We start from the raw sequence: 23,026 nt of genomic DNA, 5'->3' as shown, positions 1-23,026 counted from the left end.
GTATTGCAGAGAGCAAGGGTGGGTTAGCTTCAAAAGCCAAGCTTTTATCGACCAAGCCGTAAAGCTACTATTTCGTGTTGTTTTCCCCGTTTCCACGTAACGTTTTCGATTGCAAGCGGAAGCGGCGTCAAGAAATCTTATTATTGCAAGAGTGTGAGCGTAATGACCCGAGCAGGGCTATCTATTTCGAGCATTTTGTTTAGCATGCAAACCTATCACCCGAGCCGGGCTATCCATTTTGCGCATTTTTGTTTAACATTCAATCCCATCACGATAGCGAACGGTGTCGTAAGGGAGCATTGGGTCGACATTTTTAGACTAGATAAAACGGTAGTTTAACAACGGCAGACGACTTCATAATCAATCGGAAAAAGATTGTATCGAAAACTTAATTGATGAGCCACATGCCTCAGACCACGACTACCATCAATGTAAGCAAGAGAACGTATTACCAGGCCCCCTCCCTAGGAGCGAAACTGATTCGAAAATTCCACTGAAATTAACAACAATATATGTCATCTTATTCTACAATTTTTGCCATCATTTCTTATGCATTGTTCTTCTCGTTTATTTTGGAATGGTTTTTTGTTTGAAGCAAGATGATTAAGCTACGGATTTTCTGGTACGATCTGAAATCCCTGTCGAACAAAAAATAAAACACGCCCTCTTTTATCCGGTTAGTAGAGAGCAAGGCTGTTAAACTTATTTTAAAGGTGTTTATTTCACGATAACTTGGTTATTAAACATCGAATTTTAAGCATATCTTGTAAAAGAGGTGACGACGAAATGAATAATACACTTTCCAACACACTAACCAGCGAAAAACCAATAAGTATGAATTGAAGAGCACATAAATTAAAGACTAAACAGCAGATGTTATCATTGAACCAAACAATAGATGTACAATAAACAGTAGTGAAGTAAAGTGCAAAACCAAATTAATATTTTATTCCAAGTAATCACAAAGGTGGTCGGAGTTGAACTGTGTACTTATCCCGTTTTGGGATGTCCAAATCAATATTTTATGATTACAGATAATATATCTTAATAAATAAATATGTTAGAGTTTAATTAGAATAGGGTTGTGCTTTTGTAATTACAAATAATTAACAAGTGTATTTAGAATAGGTCTCTACTTTTACACCACTATATAAACAAGCCACCCAAGTAACTTCTCCTTCAAAGTCCCAAGTAACTTCTCCTTCAACGTCTACTCTCCTTCAAAGTCAAAACAAAAGCAGCATGGCAAGTTTTGTTTCCTCGGCTATTATCCTCCTCTTCATGTTCTTTCCCATCGTCATTCCCCTGCCCCTGTCAACGAATTCACGTTGGATTGTTGATGAGGGAGGACGACGTGTGAAGCTGGCGTGCGTGAACTGGTCGGCTCACTCGGAACTGATGGTTGCCGAAGGGCTCAGCAAGCAGCCTATGGATACGATCGCCAAACGGATTGCGTAGATGGGATTCAACTGCGTCAGGTACACTTGGCCGGTCTATCTGATCACCAATGACTCCTTAGCATCCCTTACCGTTAGCCAGTCGTTTCAACGACTCAGCTTCGTTGAATCCATCGCTGGAATTCAAGCCAACAACCCTTCGATCATCGATGTTCCCCTCATCAAAGCTTACCAGGTATCACAGATTTTTCAACTCTCCTATTAGAATTGAATAAACAACATGTCTCAAACTTAATCTACGACATTGATTTATTGATTGGTGTTTTTATTCCAGGCAGTGGTGTCAAGCTTAGGGGAAAACAATTTGATGGTCATACTTGACAACCACATCAGCAAACTCGGTTGGTGCTGCAATAATTTAGACGACAACGGTTTCTTCGGTGACAAGTACTTCAACCCGGATCAATGGATCACCGGGCTGACTCAGATGGCCACCTTATTCAACGGTGTCACCAACGTGGTCGGCATGAGCTTGAGGAACGAGCTAAGAGGCCCGAAACAGAACGTCAACGACTGGTACAAGTACATGCAGAAAGGAGCCGAAGCAGTGCACTCGGCAAACCCGGATGTCCTCGTTATACTTTCTGGATTTGATTTCGACAGAGACTTGTCATTCATCAAGAGTCAATCCATAAAACTCACCAGTGGGAAACTAGTATTCGAGGCGCAATGGTATGGATTCTCTGATGGGCCGCGAAAATGGGTGACCGGAAACCCAAACGAAGTTTGTGGCAGAGTTGCGACTTATATGTTGAAGACGTCTGGGTATTTGGTTGATCAAGGACACCCGTTGTTCATTAGCGAGTTCGGGATCGACCAAACAGGAGCCAATGTCAATGGCAATAGGTACTTGAGCTGCTTCTTGGGCGTGGCAGCTGAGCTTGACCTGGATTGGGCCTTGTGGACACTCACCGGGAGCTACTATGTGAGAGCAGGAGTTGTCGGGTTAAACGAGTACTACGGAGTCTTGGATTATAACTGGTGTGCACCCAGAAATTCGAGCTTCATTCAAAGAATTTCAGCTCTCCAAGCTCCTTTCCGAGGTAAGTCGACGTATATTAGTTTCTTTTTATTTGAGATTGATGATGTCAACCGAAATTTTGATGCAAATCTTTTGTTTTTCCGCAACGACATATGTAGGTCCAGGTTTGTCGGAAGCCAAACCGCACAATGTTATCTTCCACCCCTTAACGGGGCTCTGTATCACAAGGAAACCATTCGCCCACCGGTTGCGGTTAGGTCCCTGCTCCGAGTCCTATGCTTGGAGTTATTCCCCCCATAAGACTTTACTAGCAACAAGGACGCATTTATGTTTACAAGCAGGTGAATCCGGGACATCGGCAAAGCTCGGCATCTTCTGCACCGGCTCGAATTCGAAGTGGGAGATGATATCGGATTCCAAGATGCATCTCTCGGCTAAACTCAGGGATGGCAAATCCGTTTGTCTCGACGTAGCGTCGGACAACACTATCATCACAAGCAGCTGCAAATGTATAAATAACGACAACACATGTGACCCTTCGAGCCAATGGTTCAAACTCGTGGATAGCACAAGGAGCAGCTCAAGCGTTTAGTTTTATCGACCGTTTGATTTTAGTTTTATCCGTTTCGGAATGTATAGGAATTAGATAGGCAGCGATCATAGAAAATCCAGTTAATTTTATCAATAAAGGCAATTGTTTTCTCTTTTACATAGATTAATCAAAACTCAAGCAACTTCACCTGAATAAATCAAACGACGAAGAAAATAATTCGAGCCAAATCGAATTTTATTCAAGTGTACATGACCAAGATTTTTATGCCTCGTGGTATATGTTACAAACCTGTGTTCAAATCATTCAATATTTCAGTCATAATCTCTTTCGGTAATGGAGCAGAGGGACCTTCCTTGGAGTCAAAACTGGCCAAAGGACTTTCCGAGCTCGATATACGATTCCTTGCGAACCCCCCTCCGATTACTCAAATAGTCTCGGATCGACTCTTTTGCGGACTCCGCCGTTCGTCTAAACTTAGCGGCATCTTTGTTTAAATATATAAACGATAATGGAGGCATGTCCGAGAAACATATATGCACAAAATTTGATGTTAATGGAAGCTTGATTCTGTTTCAAGTCTACCATTTTTTATGTCTGTGGGCTTGTGATCTATATCTTCCTTCTCAATGGCATAATTGTGTGGCAATACTGTTGTGTTTGTGCTATCCAAACTGATGCGATTTGCGATGATAATACACAGGAAGGGGAAATGATGAAAGCTGCAGTGTACCCTGAACTAGCTACACGTTCATCAGGTTAAACGGCTGCAACTCGTGTCAAGAATGTAATCCTTGGACAACTACCGGGACGTTCTCGTGACATTCTTGCCGACAATTGGCGTGCTTTGACTTCATATCGACCCTGACTATTTACCGAACTTTCTCGTGTAATCCTGTAACCTTGCTTGTTTCGATACTTGGGTAGGAGGATTTGGACTCTAAAGTTACCTTTTATAGAAAGGTTTGGCTACTCTGGGCTACCACCATTGCGTTTTTGCCTCAACCATGTTTGTTCATCAGGTCACCCATTTCAGTTTCCGGTATAATAGTAGTTTAAATGCTATTAATTGATTCAATTATTTAGAATTCAATATCATATTATGATTAAGCAAGAGTTTAAACGTGTCACAAAGGTTCAAGGGCAGTACTTCATGGAGAGCAAGCGGATACAAATATTCATGCGTGTTTAGTAATGTTAAGCCAATGGCTTGGTTATTTGATGTTTTCGAACGTTTTGCAGGCTGCAGTGATCAACTCAAAGCTTCGTGATCATCCTTGAGCTCCAGATCAGTTGTACTCCGAGGAAACATCGATGGCCGTGAGCAGTCAAAGAAGCCGTGTTGTTGCATTGCAGAGAGCAAGGGTGGGTTAGCTTCAAAAGCCACGCTTTTATCGACCAAGACGTAAAGCTACTATTTCGTGATGTTTTCCCCGTTTCCAAGTAACGTTTTCGATTGCAAGCGAAAGCGGCGACAAGAAATCTTATTATTGCAAGAGTGGGGGCGTAATGACCCAAGCCGGGCTATCTATTTCGAGCATTTTGTTTAGCATGCAAACCTATCACCCGAGCCGGGCTATCCATTTAGCACATTTTTGTTTAACATTCAATCCCATCACGATAGCGAACGGTGTCGTAAGGGAGCATTGGGTCGACATTTTTAGACTAGATAAAACGGTAGTTTAACAACGGCGGACGACTTCATAATCAATCGGAAAAAGATTGTATTGGAAACTTAATTGATGAGCCACATGCCTCAGACCACGACTACCATCAATGTAAGCAAGAGAACGTATTACCAGGCCCCCTCCCTAGGAGCGAAACTGATTCGGAAATTCCACTGAAATTAACAACAATATATGTCATCTTATTCTACAATTTTTGCCATCATTTCTTATGCATTGTTCTTCTCGTTTATTTTGGAATGGTTTTTTGTTTGAAGCAAGATGATTAAGCTACGGATTTTCTGGTACGATATGAAATCCCTGTCGAACAAAAAATAAAACACGCCCTCTTTTATCCGGTTAGTAGTGAAGTAAAGTGCAAAACCAAATTAATATTTTATTCCAAGTAATCACAAAGGTGGTCGGAGTTGAACTGTGTACTTATCCCGTTTTGGGATGTCCAAATCAATATTTTATGATTACAGATAATATATCTTAATAAATAAATATGTTAGAGTTTAATTAGAATAGGGCTGTGCTTTTGTAATTACAAATAATTAACAAGTGTATTTAGAATAGGTCTCTACTTTTACACCACTATATAAACAAGCCACCCAAGTAACTTCTCCTTCAAAGTCCCAAGTAACTTCTCCTTCAACGTCTACTCTCCTTCAAAGTCAAAACAAAAGCAGCATGGCAAGTTTTGTTTCCTCGGCTATTCTCCTCCTCTTCATGTTCTTTCCCATCGTCATTCCCCTGCCCCTATCAACGAATTCACGTTGGATTGTTGATGAGGGAGGACGACGTGTGAAGTTGGCGTGCGTGAACTGGTCTGCTCACTCGGAACTGATGGTTGCCGAAGGGCTCAGCAAGCAGCCTATGGATACGATCGCCAAACGGTTGCTGCTGCAATAATTTAGACGACAACGGTTTCTTCGGTGACAAGTACTTCAACCCGGATCAATGGATCACCGGGGTGACTCCGATGGCCACCTTATTCAACGGTGTCACCAACGAAAATGGATGACCGGAAACACAAACGAAGTTTGTGGCAGAGTTGCGACTTTTATGTTGAAGACGTCTGGGTATTTGGTTGATCAAAAATACCCGTTGTTCATTAGCGAGTTCGGGATCGACCAAACAGGAGCCAATGTCAACGAAAATAGGTACTTGAGCTGCTTCTTGGGCGTGGCAGCTGAGCTTGACCTGGATTGGGCCTTGTGGACATTCACCGAGAGATACTATGTGAGAGCAGGAGTTGTCGGGTTAAACGAGTACTACGAAGTCTTGGATTATAACTGGTGTGCACCCAGAAATTCGAGCTTCATTCAAAGAATTTCAGTTCTCCAAGCTCCTTTCCGAGGTAAATCGACGTATATTAGTTTCTTTTTATTCGAGATTGATGATGTCAACCGAAATTTTGATGCAAATCTTTTGTTATTCCGCTACGACATATGCAGGTCCAGGTTTATCGGAAGCCAAACTGCACAATGTTATCTTCCACCCCTTAACGGGGCTCTGTATCACAAGGAAACCATTCGCCCACTGGTTGCGGTTAGGTCCCTGCTCCGAGTCCTACGCTTGGAGTTATTCCCCCCATAAGACTTTACTAGCAACAAGGATGCATTTATGTTTACAAGCTGGAGAATCCGGGACATCGGCGAAGATCAGCATCTTCTGCACCGGCTCGAATTCGAAATGGAGATGATATCGGATTCCAAGATGCATCTCTCGACTAAACTCAGGGTTGGCAAATCCGTTTGTCTCGACGTAGCGTCGGACAACACTATCATCACAAGTACCTACAAATGTATAAATAAAGACAACACATGTGACCCTTCGAGCCAATGGTTCAAACTCGTCGATAGCACAAGGAGCAGCTCAAGCGTTTAGTTTTATCGACCGTCTGGTTTTAGTTTTATCCGTTTCGGAATGTATAGGAATTAGATAGGCAGCGATTATAGAAAATCCAGTTAATTTTATCAATAAAGGCAATTGTTTTCTCTTTTACATAGATTAATCAAAACTCAAGCAACTTCACCTGAATAAATCAAACGACGAAGAAAATAATTTGAGCCAAATCGAATTTTATTCAAGTGTACACTGTTGGGGAAATCGGGTTATTTCCCACACGAAGGTCGTTTCAAAATTGATCTAAAATGTCAATATCAAAACCACCAAAGGTTGCACAGCGAATAAACCTGTCAAACTATTGAATATTGAAACATAATGGAAAAAACCGAATAAAAACAATAAAGGAGAGAACACACCAAATTTATGAGGTTCGGCGAGAATATTGTCTACTCCTCGGGCACCACACCAGATGATAAATTCACTATATCACCAATATTACAACAAATGGAATTCTTTAGAATTCCCAAAGTGGGAGAATAAAGAATACAAGAGGAAGAGAGAACTTGTTTTGGGATGATTTCTAATGAAATATTTAGGCCTATATATAGTTGAGTTTTAAGGAGTAAACTTATAAATAACCTAATATTTTATGGATCAAACATGAAAAAAAAGTTGGCCACCTACCAAAGAATTTTCCGATGTGTACAAGTTAGCCACCAAATATGAAATTCCCAATAAGTTGGCCACCAACCAAGATGAAATTTCCAATAAGTTGGCCACCAACCAAGATGAAATTTCCAACTTGCCAACTTAATTCCAAGCCAAATCTAACAAATCTCCACCTTGGCTTGAAATTACCAAGCCTACTCAACTTCTTCAACTCCCCAAATTTGTAGTGCCTCTAATTGCGCTCACAAGCGCTACACACTCGAAGGTGTTCATACTTTTAGGATGTTAATCAAGTTCAAACAATGATTGAACTTGATTACTGTTACCACCTTGGTCATCATATCTGCAGGATTTTCCGATGTCGCAATTTTCTGAAGTAGAATCTTTCCTTCTTCAAAGATCTCCCACACAAAGTGATACCTCACGTCGATATGCTTAGTCCTTTAATGGTAGACTTGATTTTTCGCTATGTGAATAGCGCTCTAACTGTCACAATAGAAACTAATGTGACTTTGAACAACTCCCAAGTCTTCCATCAACCCGTTAAGCCAAATTGCTTCCTTTACAGCCTCTGAAACTGCCATGTATTTTGCCTCTTTAGTAGACAAGGCCACCGTAGATTGCAATGTAGACTTCCAACTTACTGGGGCTTTACCAAGAGTAAACAAATACCCAGTAGTTGATCGACGCTTATCCAAATCACCAGCATATCCAACCATACACTGACCAAGTGCTTCATCCTGTTCAAAAACTAAACCAACATCCATGGTTTATTGGAGATACCGTAGAATCCATTTCAAAGGTTGCCAATGTCCTTCTCCAGGATCATGCATGTACCTACTCACAACTCCAACTACTTGTGAAAAGTCAAGACGCGTACACACCATTGCATACATCAAGCTCCCAACTGCATTAGAATATGAAACTTTTGCCATATACTCTTGTTCTTTGTTAGTTTTAGGAGATAATTGAGAACTAAGTTTCAAATAAGAAACCAGTGGAATACTTACATGTTTGGTATTTTCATTCATGCCAAAACATTGTAATACCTTTCTAAAATACCGCTTCTGTGTTAAACAAAGCTTCCCTCTCTGTCTATCTCAGCTTATCTCCATACCAAGAATCTTCTTGGCCTCACCTAGATCTTTTATCTCAAACTCTTGATTCAACTGAGCCTTTAATTTATCTATCTCCTTTTGACTCTTCGAAACGATCAACATATCGTCAACGTAAAAGAGAAGATAAATGAAAGATCCATCTTTGAGCTTTTACAAATACACACAATGATCATATTTGCTTCTAGTGTACTTTTACCTCCTCATAAAGCTATCAAATCGCTTGTACCACTGCCTCGGAGATTGCTTCAATCCATAGAGCGATTTGTTCAGCTTACAAACCCATTTCTCACAACCACCATCTTTGTATCCTTCTGGCTGAGTCATATAGATCTCCTCTTCTAAATCACCATGCAAGAAAGTCGTCTGTACATCAAGTTGAGCTAGCTCCAAATTCAACTGTGCTACCAAGGCCAACAATATTCTAATGGAGGAATGCGTCACAACAGGGGAAAATACTTCATTGTAGTCGATTCCCTCCTTTTGAGCGTAGCCTTTAGCTACCAACCGTGTCTTGTAGCGAACATCTTTCTTGCTATGAGATCCATCTTTCTTTGCAAATACCCACTTGCATCCAATTGATCTTTTACCTTTCGGTAATTGAGCTAGTTTCCAAGTGTTGTTCTTTTGGAGAAATTGCATTTCTTCATCTATGGCACTTTTCCACTTATCACTTTCCAAGCTTTGTATTACTTCTTGGTAAGTGATAGGGATATCATCATCAACAACTGGAAGAGCATAGGCCACCATATCATTAAATTGAGCATGTCTACGAATTTCTCTCCTTGGTCTTGTAACTATAAGTGGTTTTGGTGTCTCCAATGGTTCTTGGGTTTGAACCTCTTCATCTTCTGATTCTTCTATTGGAGTTGAAGAATCAGCTACATCAACTTATGGGATCATTGTCTGCTGAAACTCCACCTGTTTTGGAGTATGCTCCACCTGCTGCAGAGTACTACTTGTCTAGACAGCTTCATTTGTTACCTTCTTTACTAGACAGATTCATCAAAGGTAACATCTCTGCTACAAATATCTTCTTAGTGTCTAAACACCAAAGGTGGAATCCCTTCACTCCATGGGTGATTCCCATAAAGAGAGCCTTCTTTGTTCTCGGATCAAGCTTGGATTCCTTCACATGATAATAAACAGTGGATCCAAATACATGAAAGGAATCATAATCAGTAGCAGGTTTTCCAGACCATACCTCCAATGGTGTTTTTCCTCCTATTACTGATGACGGTAGAAGATTGATGAGATGGCCAGTATTTGTCACAGCCTCGGCCCAAAATGTCTTGCCTAACCCAGTATTAGACAACATACATCGAACTTTCTCTAATAGTGTTCGATTCATACGCTCTCCCACCCACATTCTGTTGTGGTGTATTTCTAACAGTGAAATGTCGAACAATACCATACTCATGGCAAACATCAAAGAATGGGTCACTTTTATATTCCCCTCCATTGTCCGTCCTAAGACGTTTGATCTTTCTACCAGTCTGGTTCTCGATCATATTTTTCCATTTCAGGAAAATTCGAAGCACTTCATCGGATACACCCAAACTCTTCTGGAAAAGTCATCTACAAAACGTACAAAATAATGATTTCCTCCCAAAGACGATGTCTTTGAAGGACCCCATACATCTGAGTGAATATAATCCACAATACCTTTTGTATTATGTATAGTGGTGCCAAACTTCACTCTCTTATGCTTTCCTATAACACAATGCTTGCAAAAGTTCAATTTGCAAGCCTTTGCACCTTTTAACAATCATTTCTTTGCCAGGATTTGCAAGAATTTTTCTCTAGCATGTCTCAACCGCATATGCCACAACTGGGTTGCATCCAAATCATCACCTCCGGAAGCTGCTGCAACTGCTCCAATAATTGTACTACCTTGGTAGTAATACAAATTATTTTTCCTGATGCCCTTCATCATCACAAGTGCGCCATATGTGACTTTTAAAACTCCATCTCTTATAGTGACTACTGAGCCTTTGGATTCCAAGGCTCCCAACGAGATGATATTTTTCTTCAAACTAGGCACGTATAGGACATCCGTCAGAACTCTGGTTGATCCATCTTGATTTTTCAATCAAATTAAACCTATCCCAACAGTTTTATAGGTATTGTCATTGCCCATATAAATAACTCCTGCATTTAGTTCTACTAAATCAGAGAACCACTCCCGATTAGGGGACATATGATAGGTGCAACCTGAATCTAATATCCATTCATCTGAATGGAATATTGTTGATGAAGCAATCAATGATATGTCAGAGTCATTTTCATCATGCTCTGCAACACATGCATCTAGAGCAGTTTTTCCTTTCTTCTTCATCTTTGGACAATCTTTCTTCCAATGTTCTTTCTCATGACAAAAGGCACATTCATCTTTTCCTAGTCTAGACTTCGACTTTGATCTGCCTCTCCACTTTGGCTTTTGACTTTTTGAGTGACCTCTTGCCACCATGGCCTCCGTTGCTTCGTACTTACTCTCCTTCTTGGTTTTCTTCCTGAGCTCATAACTATACAAAGCAACAGTTACATCTTTAAGGGTAACATTATCCTTACCATGAAGTAACATTGTCTCAAGGTGCTCAAATTTATCTGGAAGAGATGACAAAAATGTCAAGGCCAAATATTCATCTTTGAAGGTTTCATTCATGCCCAATAAGTCTGCCACTAGCTCATTGAACCCAGTGATGTGTTCATTCATACTGGTGTCTGGTTGATAATCAAATCTGAACAATATTTTCTTCATGTGGAGACGATTCTGAGAGCTTTTCTTTAGGAATTTTTCCTCTAATGCTTTCCACATCTTACTTGCAGAAGTCTCATTCTTGTAGCCATACTTCTGCTCCCTGGAAAGACAAGATCAAATCGTGTTGCATGCCAAACGATTGATTGTTCCCCATTCTTTCTCCTTCATATATTTGGGCTTTTCTTCCTCAATGGCGATGTCTAGACCTTGTTGGAATAAAGCGTCTAACACCTCGCCTTGCCACATGCCAAAATGACCGGATCCATTGAACAACTCCACCGAGAAATTTGCATTTGACATCATCCTCCTCACCGGTCCGGATGAAGAGCTTGATGTCTCAATTGATCTGTATTTTGGCATTTTAATTCCAATGAACAATATTCAATATCATGAAGTATATCTTTTTAGCAACGGAACCACCAGGATAACCTCAACCGAAGCTTTGATACCAATTGTTGGGGAAATCGGGTTATTTCCCACACGAACATAGTTTCAAAATTGATCTAAAATGTCAATATCAAAACCATCAAAGGTTGCACAGCGGATAAACCTGTCAAACTATTGAATATTGAAACACAATGGAAAAATCGAATAAAAACAATAAAGGAGAGAACATAACAAATTTATGAGGTTCGATGAGAATATCGTCTACTCCTCGGGCACCACACTGGATGATAACTTCACTATATCGCCAATAGTATAACAAATGGAATTCTTTAGAATTCCCAAAGTGGGAGAATGAAGAATACAAGAGGAAGAGAGAACTTGTTTTGGGATGATTTCTAATGAAAAACTTAGGCCCATTTATAGTTGAGTTTTAAGGGCTAAACTTATAATAACCTAATATTTTAGGGATCAAGCATGAAAAATAAGTTGGCCACCTACCAAAGAATTTTCCAATGTGTACAAGTTAGCAACCAAATATGAAATTCCCATATTCAAAGTTTGGCCACCAACCAAGATGAAATTTCCAATAAGTTGGTCACCAACCAAGATGAAATTTCCAACTTGCCAACTTAATTTCATGCCAAATCTAACATACAAAACCAAGATTTTATGTCTCGCGGTATATGCTACAAACCTGTGTTCAAATCATTCAATATTTCAATCATAATCTCTTCCGGTAATGGAGCAGAGGGACCTTCCTTGGAGTCAAAACTGGCGAAAGAACTTTCCGAGCTCGATATACGATTCCTCGCGAACCCCCCTCCGATTACTCAAATAGTCTAGGATCGACTCTTTTACGGCCTTCATCGTTCGTCTAAACTTAGCGACATCTTTGTTTAAATATATAAACGATAATGGAGGGATGTTCGAGATATGAATATGCACAAAATTTGATATGTTAATGGAAGCTTGATTCTGTTTCAAGTCTACCATTTTTTATGTCTGTGGGCTTGTGATCTATATCTTCTGTAACACCCCAATTTAGGGGCTAAATTTAAGAAATTATAAAGTGGTGGATTTAATTGGTATTTTGAAAGAAATAGTGGATTAAATTGTAAGACTTATAAGTTGGCAGATCGTTTTAAGAAGTACAGGAAGTTCAGTGACTAAACTCTTGGTTTAGCCAATTTCATATAGGAGAGAATTATAAACTCTCCCCCGTGCGCAGAAACATAAATTTTCCCAGTTTTCCGTCTCTGATCAACCAACTTTCAACTCGGATCTACTCGCTGTCCGACCTCCGATCGACGAGCCAAAACCACGTGTTCGTTGTCAACCAAGGAACAAAACCCCTCAAACCTTTCGTCAGGAATCATCACCGTTCGTCGTTAATTTCAGTCGGAAGTATCGTCGGTAATAACTTGATTTTAGTTGGTTTTTCATCGATTCACGACGATCCGAGAATCCGTTTACGACACCTCCTACACCATCGTGTTCCTTGCATCGTTCCGAGTCTGCCGGAGTCATCCTTGGTATCTGTCGACGGCGGCGCGTGAGGAGGTGAAGCGGTCAAAGTTTCCGACTTGTTGAAATCGAGCTCTCCGCCGTTCAAAATTGTGAGCCGGCTTTGTAAATATCTCGAAATCACTAAAAATAATTTTTAGAAATTTTTCTGGGATTTTAACACTGTTCACGCGCCCCCACGCACCGCCTCTGCGCGTGGGGAAGAAAAAAATGACCGGTTTGACCGGTTTTGCTCCTATTTTGACCGGTTTAACCGGTCATGACCCGACCCGACCTGTTGACCCGTTGACCGGCGTTGACCAATGTTGACCAAAACTTTGACTGGCTTTGACCGGGCATTAAACGACCTTTGACTTTGATCGAGTATACCTATCCTGACATTTTTCGACGTTCCAAATCTGATTCCACTGTCCTTTTTTCGAAATTCGAACCCAAAGACCTCGAAATTGCCGATCAAACCCGTTGACTTTGATTTTGACCAAAAATTCCAAATTTCTGAAAAGTCATATTTTATGCTTTCGACATCCTGAATCCGAATCCGAAGTCTGTTTTGCCAAATTCGAACCCGGTAAGCCGTCTTTCACTGATTTATCACCCGATTCGATCCGTTTATCGCAATTAAGCTCTGTTTCTGATATAATTTATGTTGATATGTATCTGAGGAATTATTGGAAGTTGAATTGAAGATCAAAGGCGTTCGAATGGAATTTTTATGGTCGATCAGTATTACACGGAAATCGAGGTAATACTTTACTACCTCTTTATGCTTTATAGAACATGTGAATATTGATAAATGCATGATTAAGATAATGTTGGTCTCATTTGTGTAGTTAATTAGTTTCTACACTCGATCTGAATACGGTAAAATGGTTCAGTAATTGATTATGGTTCAGATGATTTTTATAAGAAATTGAGGGATTGTTAGAATTAAATTACAAGTTATGTGCTTATTTATAAAGAAATCAACATGGGTTTGTAACTTATAGTTTATTTCATCAAAGGTTAAATGTTAAAGGTACTTGGATGGGAAATTATGATAATACTCCGGAAGGGTAAAATTATGAAAATACCCTTAAGTTGTAAGATGTCAAGAATTGTCCCTAGAAGTTGATTAATAACTCTGAAAGGATATATTGATATGATAAAACTACATATGTGCTCAAGAAATGTTAGATTTTGCTTAGGAAATATGGATAATCGATTTTTAACCCTATAGGGTTTGTGCAAGCTATTAGAAGTCTATTAAGGAATCATTTCAAGATAAGAGAAAGTTCGGGAAAGCAATTGATCATAGGATCTCTAAATTATATTATTTTTGTTAAGAGCTAATATTGAAATTATCTGGTTAAGAAATTACGAAAATTCCCTTGAGAGGTAAAATAGTCAGAGTTGACCCTGAAGGAGAAAGTACTTTGAGGATTTGTACTTAACTCGATTAAGTACAAATTTAATTATTAATATTCTGCCTTTGTAAAGAAAAATTCATAATATTGTGTTTGTAAAATCCGAGAAGGCACTTGACCCGAAAATATCCGAGTTATGAGTAAATACCTGAAGAATAATTTGTCGGGGTATTCTGTTGTCATAATTGTTCGAAAGGACTGAAACAAATGATGAGATTGAATTAAATAATAAGATCGGATGGAGGAAAAAGATATAAATTGGAATTAAATAATAAGACCGGATGGAGGAAAAAGATTGAAATACCGTGGATATGTGAAATGACCAAAATACCCCTGTAATGGAAATAACCCAAGAATATCACCAAGCTCAGAAATGATTGGATATCCTCGAGCTCTGAAATGAATGGAATAAAACTGAATACCAAAATTTACAAAATAACCTTATGGTCTAAACTAAGTAAATGTCTTGGATTAATTAAGGAATCCAAATAAGCATAGGTATTGGATTACCTTTAAAAGTAATGAAACATAATTTAACTGAATAGATCAACCCTAAAGCTATATCACTACTTGAATGACATAGATATTACTTGAATGCGTGTTCGTCTTCTCAAGTTTGGCTCGATGATAATTTTGAAAGTATTCAACTCAGCTCAACTCTAGATCGCATTCAGTACTAAGAATTGGACGCTTGTTCAACAAATTAACTACGAATACTGAATTGAATAGATCGGAAGTACAATATGTATCTGAAATTAGGAACGTTTGAATTACTCTGGAAAATCCCGAAGTAACTGGAATGGACTTGAATGCAAAATGAACTAAGTAACCTCAATGACTGAGGATTAAGTAAGTGATTAGGATAAGTCTGGAATTTGGATGAACTTACATGATGTATCATCCCTATGGATTATGAACCATAAATCAAGTACGTCAGTATTTCATGATATCGTGGAAGCGTGAAAAGGAAACAAAAACCATTAGAGTATTTGTTTGTCTCCTTAAGATATGCTCAGTGATAACTCAAAAGTTGATTTAGGGACAATAATTGTTGGTATTAAAGAGTGAATACCTGGTAGGACAACGAATGAACCGATCAACATGCATTAGTTTTGGGAGTTGTTAAATTTAAGTTATTTCAATAATCCGATAAATCGACGCCGACTGTAAATGTCCTGAATCTTTATTTCTTCCTTATCAGCTCAAGTTATATTCTGAATAACTGATGATTATGTTAGTTATTGAACTATTCCTATAGTGATTCTAAATACCGACATTCTATCGGTAAACTGAAGATCCGTGTTTCTCTTCCTTATAAGATTATCCAATCCCTCTAAATAATGTCCATAAACTCTGGTGTGTTCCCTACTCACATGAATATTTTACCTTATTTTCGATTTGATTTCTGATCTGATACTTGACATGGATTCTGATATGATATCTGACATGGATTCTGATCTGATACTTTACTTGGATTCTGATCTGATACTTGACGTGAATTATGATTTGATTTTTGATATATCCGTTTACGGACGGAACATGTTTTATTTGGGGGGTTAATGTTAGAGGAAGAATACCTGGAGGTTCCTCGGCTGTGTGCTCAGGGCCTTACTTACCGGTTCCTCGGCTGTGTGCTCAGGACCTTACTTGTACAAAAAGGAATACCAGTAACATCTGTCTAAACAATGTGAAGTACCTCACGAGCCATGTGAGGGTTATTCATCTGAGAAATTTTGACTCGACTCTGGAAATAAAATTGGATATGCATGAGCCTATTCTCGTAACTAAGGCTAAATTGATTCCACAAGGATAAAGTTGTTTTGATTATTTACTTCGAATGAGGGAGATTTCTGATAAGAATGTATACTCAACTGGTTAAGGATTAGTGGAGGATTCGTATTTCTATAAGAGCTACATGAAAGACATATATAAAAAAAACTGATGGAAGTTTCATTTCTGCAATAATGTGACATGAATGAATTTCGAGGACGAAATTCTTTTAAGGAGGGGAATATTGTAACACCCCAATTTAGGGGCTAAATTTAAGAAATTATAAAGTGGTGGATTTAATTGGTATTTTGAAAGAAATAGTGGACTAAATTGTAAGACTTCAAAGTTGGCAGATCGTTTTAAGAAGTGCAGGAAGTTCAGTGACTAAACTCTTGGTTTAGCCAATTTCCTATATGAGAGAATTATAAACTCTCCCCCGTGTGCAGAAACAAAAATTTTCCCAGTTTTCCCTCTCCGATCAACCAACTTTCAAATCCGATCTACTCGCCGTCCGACCTCCGATCGACGAGTCGAAACCACCATCGTGTTCGTTGTCAACCAAGGAACAAAACCCCTCAAACCTTTCGTCGGGAATCATCGCCGTTCGTTGTTAATTTCAATCGGAAGTATCGTCGGTAATAACTCAGTTTTAGTTGGTTTTTCATCGATTCACGATGATCCGAGCATCCGTTTACGACACCTCCCGCACCATCGTGTTCCTTGCATCGTTCCGAGTCTGTCGGTGTCATCCTTGGTATCTGTCGACGGCGGCGCGTGAGGAGGTGAAGCGGTCAAAGTTTCTGATTTGTTGAAATCGAGCTCTCCGCCGTTTAAAATTGTGAACCGAGCTTTGTAAGTATCTCGAAATCGCTCAAAATAATTTTTAGGAATTTTTCAGGGATTTTATCACTGTTCACGCGCCGCCACTGCGCTTGGGGAAGAAAAAAATGATCGGTTTGACCGGTTTTGCTCCTATTTTGACCGGTCATGACCCGACCCGACCCGTTTACCCGACCCGACCTGTTGACCCGACCCATTGACCCGACCCGTTGACCCGTTAACCGTTGATCTGTTGATCGTTGACCGGCGTTGACCATTATTGACCAAAAGTTTGACTGGCTTTGACCGGGCAATAAACAACCTTTGACTTTAACCGAGTATACATATCCTGACATTTTTCGACGTTCCAAATCTGATTCCACTGTTCGTTTTTCGAAATTCAAACCCGAAGACCTCAAAATTTCCGGTCAAACCCATTGACTTTGATTTTGACCGAAAATTCCAAATTTCCGAAAAGTCATATTTTATGCTTTCGACGTCTTAAATCCGAATCCAAAGTCTGTTTCGCCAAATTCGAACCTGGTAAGCTGTCTTTCACTGATTTATCACCCGATTCGATCCGTTTATCGCAATTAAGCTCCATTTCTGATATAATTTATGTTGATATGTATCTGAGGAATTATTGGAAGTTGAATTGAAGATCAAAGGCGTTTGAATGGAATTTTTATGGTCGATCAGTAATACACGAAAATCGAGGTAATACTTTACTACCTCTTTATGCTTTATAGAACATGTGAATATTGATAAATGCATGATTAAGATAATGTTGGTCTCATTTGTGTAGTTAATTAGTTTCTACACTCGATCTGAATACGGTAAAAGGGTTCAGTAATTGATTATGGTTCATATGATTTTTATAAGAAATTGAGGGATTGTTAGAATTAAATTACAAGTTATGTGCTTATTGATAAAGAAATCAACATGGGTTTGTAACTTATAGTTTATTTCATCAAAGGTTAAATGTTAAAGGTTCTTGGATGGGAAATTATGATAATACTCCAGAAGGGTAAAATTACGAAAATACCCTTAAGTTGTAAGATGTCAAGAATTGTCCCTGGAAGTTGATTAATAACTCTGAAAGGATATATTGATATGATAAAACTACATATGTGCTCAAGAAATGTTAGATTTTGCTTAGGAAATATGGATAACCAATTTTTAACCCTATAGGGTTTGTGCAAGCTATTAGAAGTCTATTAAGGAATCATTTCAAGATAAGAGAAAGTTCGGGAAAGCAATTGATCATAGGATCTCTAAATTATATTATTTTCGTTAAGAGCTAATATTGAAATTATCTGGTTAAGAAATTACGAAAATTCCCTTGAGAGGTAAAATAGTCAGAGTTGACCCTGAAGGAGAAAGTACTTTGAGGATTTGTACTTAACTCGATTAAGTACAAATTTAATTATTAATATTCTGTCTTTGTAAAGAAAAATTCATAATATTGCGTTTGTAAAATCCGAGAAGGCACTTGACCCGAAAATATCCGAGATATGAGTAAATACCTGAAGAATAATTTGTCGGGGTGTTCTGTTGTCATAATTGTTCGAAAGGACTGAAACAAATGATGAGATTGAATTAAATAATAAGATCAGATGGAGGAAAAAGATTGAAATACCGTGGATCTGTGAAATGACCAAAATACCCCTGTAATGGAAATGACCCAAGAATATCACCAAGCTCAGAAATGATTGGATATCCTCGAGCTCTGAAATGAATGGAATAAAACTGAATACCAAAATTTACAAAATAACCTTATGGTCTAAACTAAGTAAATGTCTTGGATTAATTAAGGAATCCAAATAAGCATAGGTATTGGATTACCTTTAAAAGTAATGGAACACAATTTAATTGAATAGATCAACCCAAAAGCTATATCAATACCTGAATGACATAGATATTACTTGAATGCGTGTTCGTCTTCTCAAGTTTGGCTCGATGATAATTTTGAAAGTATTCAACTCTGCTCAACTCTAGATCGCATTCAGTACTAAGAATTGGACGCTTGTTCAACAAATTAACTACGAAGACCAAATTGAATAGATCGAAAGTACAATATGTATCTGAAATTAGGAACGTTTGAATTACTCTGGAAAATCCCGAAGTAACTGGAATGGACTTGAATGCTAAATGAACTAAGTAACCTCAATGATTGAGGATTAAGTAAGTGATTAGGATAAGTCTGGAATTCGGATGAACTTACATGATGTATCATCCCTATGGATTATGAACCATAAATCAAGTACGTCAGCATTTCATGATATCGTGGAAGCGTGAAAAGGAAACAAAAACCATTAGAGTATTTGTTCGTCTCCTTAAGATATGTTCAGTGATAACTTAAAAGTTGATTTAGGGACAATAATTACTGGTATTAAAGAGTGAATACCTGGTAGGACAACGAATGAACCGATCAACATGCATTAGTTTTGGGAGTTGTTAAATTTAAGTTATTTCAATAATCCGATAAATCGACGCCGACTGTAAATGTCCTGAATCATTATTTCTTCCTTATCAGCTCAAGTTATATTCTGAATAACTGATGATTATGTTAGTTATTGAACTATTCCTATAGTGATTCTAAATACCGACATTCTATCGATAAACTGAAGATCCGTGTTTCTCTTCCTTATAATATTATCCAATCCCTCTAAATAATGTCCATAAACTCTGGTGTGTGTTCCCTACTCACATGAATATTTTACCTGATTTTCGATTTGATTTCTGATCTGATACTTGACATGGATTCTGATCTGATATCTGATATGGATTCTGATCTGATACTTGACTTGGATTCTGATCTGATACTTGACCTGGATTTTGATATGATACTTGACGTGAATTATGATTTGATTTTTGATATATCCGTTTACGGACGGAACATGTTTTATTTGGGGGGTTAATGTTGAAGGAAGAATACCTGGAGGTTCCTCGGCTGTGTGCTCAGGACCTTACTGGACGTGACGGGGTTGTATGGTTCTGGGAAACCTACACATTTTGTTCGTGACGGATGGGGGTATATATATATATATATGTTTTAAAAACATCTAAAAAGTTACATGATTTTTTGGAACACACTAGAAAACCTATTCTGATATCCTAAACTCAGTCATCCGAAATATTTCTCTGAACTGAAAGCTCATTGTCTGTTACCACCTGAAATATCAGTAGGATCTCTGCTCAGCATAATAATCTGTAAATGTTCGGAAATAATAAGGAAATATATATTTATCTATATATGCACGTTCATCAGCATCATCTGGTAGTTCTGTATTACTGAGCTTTTCGAAGCTCACTCTATTACTCACCTTTTCAGGTTAAAGAATTGTACCAGTGCATCTATCGACTTCAGTAAGGGAGTTCTTCCGGCTTGTTACAGAGTAAGGTACATGTGATTAGGGGGCATGTAATTGTATTTTGATTTATATACGAGTCTGGAAATCTGTTTTATTTTTAAATGGTGAAAACTGATTTTATAAGTTTACACGTTTCAATAAAAGTTTTAAATTTTCCACTATTTTTACAGTGGGTCGCTTCGGTGACCCTAATGTGACTTCCCGGATCGGATCGGGCTACCATTTTTGGTCTGGGGGGTTACATCTTCCTTCTCAATGGCATAATTGTGTGGCAATACTGTTGTGTTTGTGCTATCCAAACTGATGCGAGTTGCGATGATAATGCACAGGAAGGGGAAATGATGAAAGTTACGGTGTACCCTGAACTAGCTACACGTTCATCAGGTTAAACGGTTGCAACTCGTGTCAAGAATATAATCCTTGGACAACTGTCGGAACGTTCTCGTGACCTTCTTGCCGACAATTAGCGTGCTTTGACTTCATATCGACCCTAATTGTTTACCAAACTTTCTCGTGTAATCCTGTAACCTTTCTTGTTTCAATACTTGTGTAGGAGGATTTGGACTCTAAAGTTACCTTTTATAGAAAGGTTTGGCTACTCTGGGCTACCACCATTACGTTTTTGCCTCAACCATGTTTGTTCATCAGGTCACCCGTTTCTGTTTCCGGTATAATAGTAGTTTAAATGCTATTAATCGATTCAATTATTCAGAATTCATTATCATATTATGATTAAGCAAGAGTTTAAACGTGTCACAAATCTTCAAGGGCGGTACTTCATGGAGAGAAAGCAGATACAAATATTCATGCGTGTTTAGTAATGTTAAGCCAATGGCTTGGTTATTTGATGTTTTTGAACGTTTTGCAGGCTGCAGTGATCAACTCAAAGCTTCGTGATCATCCTGTTTTGCAGTGATCATCCTTGAGCTCCAGATCAGTTGCACTCTGAGGAAACATCGATGGCCAGTGAGTAGTCAAAGAAGCCGTGTGGTTGCATTGCAGAGAGCAAGGGTGGGTTAACTTCACGAATTGAACAAACAAACAAATGAATTGAACAAACACGAGAGGGTATGTTCATGTTCATTCGTTCGTTTAAATTTAACCAAACAAACGAACTGTCGAAATGATTTTTTCTTTAAGAGGTGAGATTTTACATTTTGCAACACAAATTTGTCAAATTTGCAACTCAATTTTCAAATTGGCGAATTTGGATTTTTTACCGGATTTTTTCTACCGTCTTTACCTATATCGGTAATTGAGTTGCAAAATTGGCGAAATTAGCGTTGTGAATAGTTGTGTTTACCTATATCGGTAATTAGCGTTGCGAAAAAGAAATTCGCGTTGCGAAAATATTTATGTTCGAGTTACGAATTTGGAAACCGTGTTGCGAAATTAGAGTTCGTGTTGCGAATTTGTTAGTTATTTTTGCAAATCCAAAAAAAGTTGGTTAAAATCGTATATTATAAGGCATTTACGGTCAATGAAGTTATTTTCTCATTTTTTATTTTAAATTAATAAACTTTAAATCGTTATAATTATAATAATTAAAATTAAGATTTTATATTATAAATAACATTGTTTAGTTTGATATTTTTAATCAAATAGCACTAGAGAAAACCACGAAGATGAAAAAAATTGTGTCATTTGGTGAATATACTTACCTTTTTTATTTGAAGTTGTATTCATTTAATCATACCTATTAGTTTTTTAACAAATCTTTTCATCAAATTGTATTAACATTTCAATTCATTTCCTCTCTACTATATAAAGGCTAGTTGAGACAAATCTTAATACAAATTTGGAATAAAAACACACTTAGAAAATTTCTTCTAAATTTGTTCTTTCTGGTGATAGAGAAAGACAGGATTGTGTTCGACTGATCACTATTGTGTGCTTATTGTTGTGATTGATTGTTGTATCGTAGGAGACCGACTTCCAAAATTACTCAAAGCATCGAAGAGATGATGAATTTGTCTTAAGAAAATGTTCATACATGCCTCAACAAAAATTCTTCTTCTATTTATCTGACTTGCTCATCCGATTCTTGTCTACATATGAATAAGCAATATCATTCTTCTATTTTAATTGTATATTATTTACTTCGTTCAATTCAATAATAATATCAATTATTATTATTATTATTTCATTGTTCTAATTCGTAGATTAACGTTTTTCTAACAATATATATACACATGCAACCAGGGACGGACTAATGGGGGGCGGGTGAGAGCAATTGTCCCTGAAAATTTAAAATTATCATATATTTTAGATTTTTTATGTATTTTTTATTGAAAATCTATTTTCGGCCCCTATAATTTATTAGTTCGTCTCCTCCTAAAATTTTAAAAATAATCCATCAACATAAAATTTGCTTTCGTTCCTGCCTACAACGTGTATATATATAAAAAATAGTCTTAAACAAAAGCAAGAAAAAGAATATTCTTTCATATAGTATATAGTTTTAAAACTTTTAAATAAATAAATTTAAGAAATTGGCATATATTCTTTCAATTTATTTATAATTTTCAAATGTACTACATAAGATATTTTTCACATGCTAGTATATACATATAAAGTTATTTCATTATCGATAAATGAAATATTTTTTTCTCTAAAATTGTAAATTTTTAAAATAAAAACACTTTCTTCATCAAGTTTTTAAAATGCAAATTTGGTAGTATCCCATAGAGTATGAAG

At 37.8% G+C, this 23,026-nt stretch overlaps 1 protein-coding gene and 1 pseudogene across 1 annotated transcript; both read left to right on the top strand.

Moving 5' to 3' along the window:
• Positions 1-1,242: 1,242 nt before the first annotated feature.
• On the top strand, positions 1,243-3,031 carry LOC120139762 (annotated as a pseudogene).
• A 2,585-nt stretch (positions 3,032-5,616) lies between these two features.
• LOC120139761 (glycosyl hydrolase 5 family protein-like) lies at positions 5,617-6,361 on the top strand. The gene is made up of 2 exons (XM_039154902.1): positions 5,617-6,016; positions 6,114-6,361. The coding sequence occupies exons 1-2, from the start codon at positions 5,617-5,619 to the stop codon at positions 6,359-6,361; spliced, it is 648 nt and encodes a 215-aa protein (XP_039010833.1).
• Positions 6,362-23,026: the final 16,665 nt, after the last annotated feature.

This window comes from Hibiscus syriacus, unplaced genomic scaffold (assembly GCF_006381635.1).
Source record: "Hibiscus syriacus cultivar Baekdansim isolate YM2019G1 unplaced genomic scaffold, ASM638163v2 tig00110773_pilon, whole genome shotgun sequence".
Lineage (NCBI taxonomy): Eukaryota > Viridiplantae > Streptophyta > Magnoliopsida > Malvales > Malvaceae > Hibiscus > Hibiscus syriacus.
Note: the sequence above shows the minus strand (reverse complement) of the source record. Positions and strands in the feature narration are given on the sequence as shown.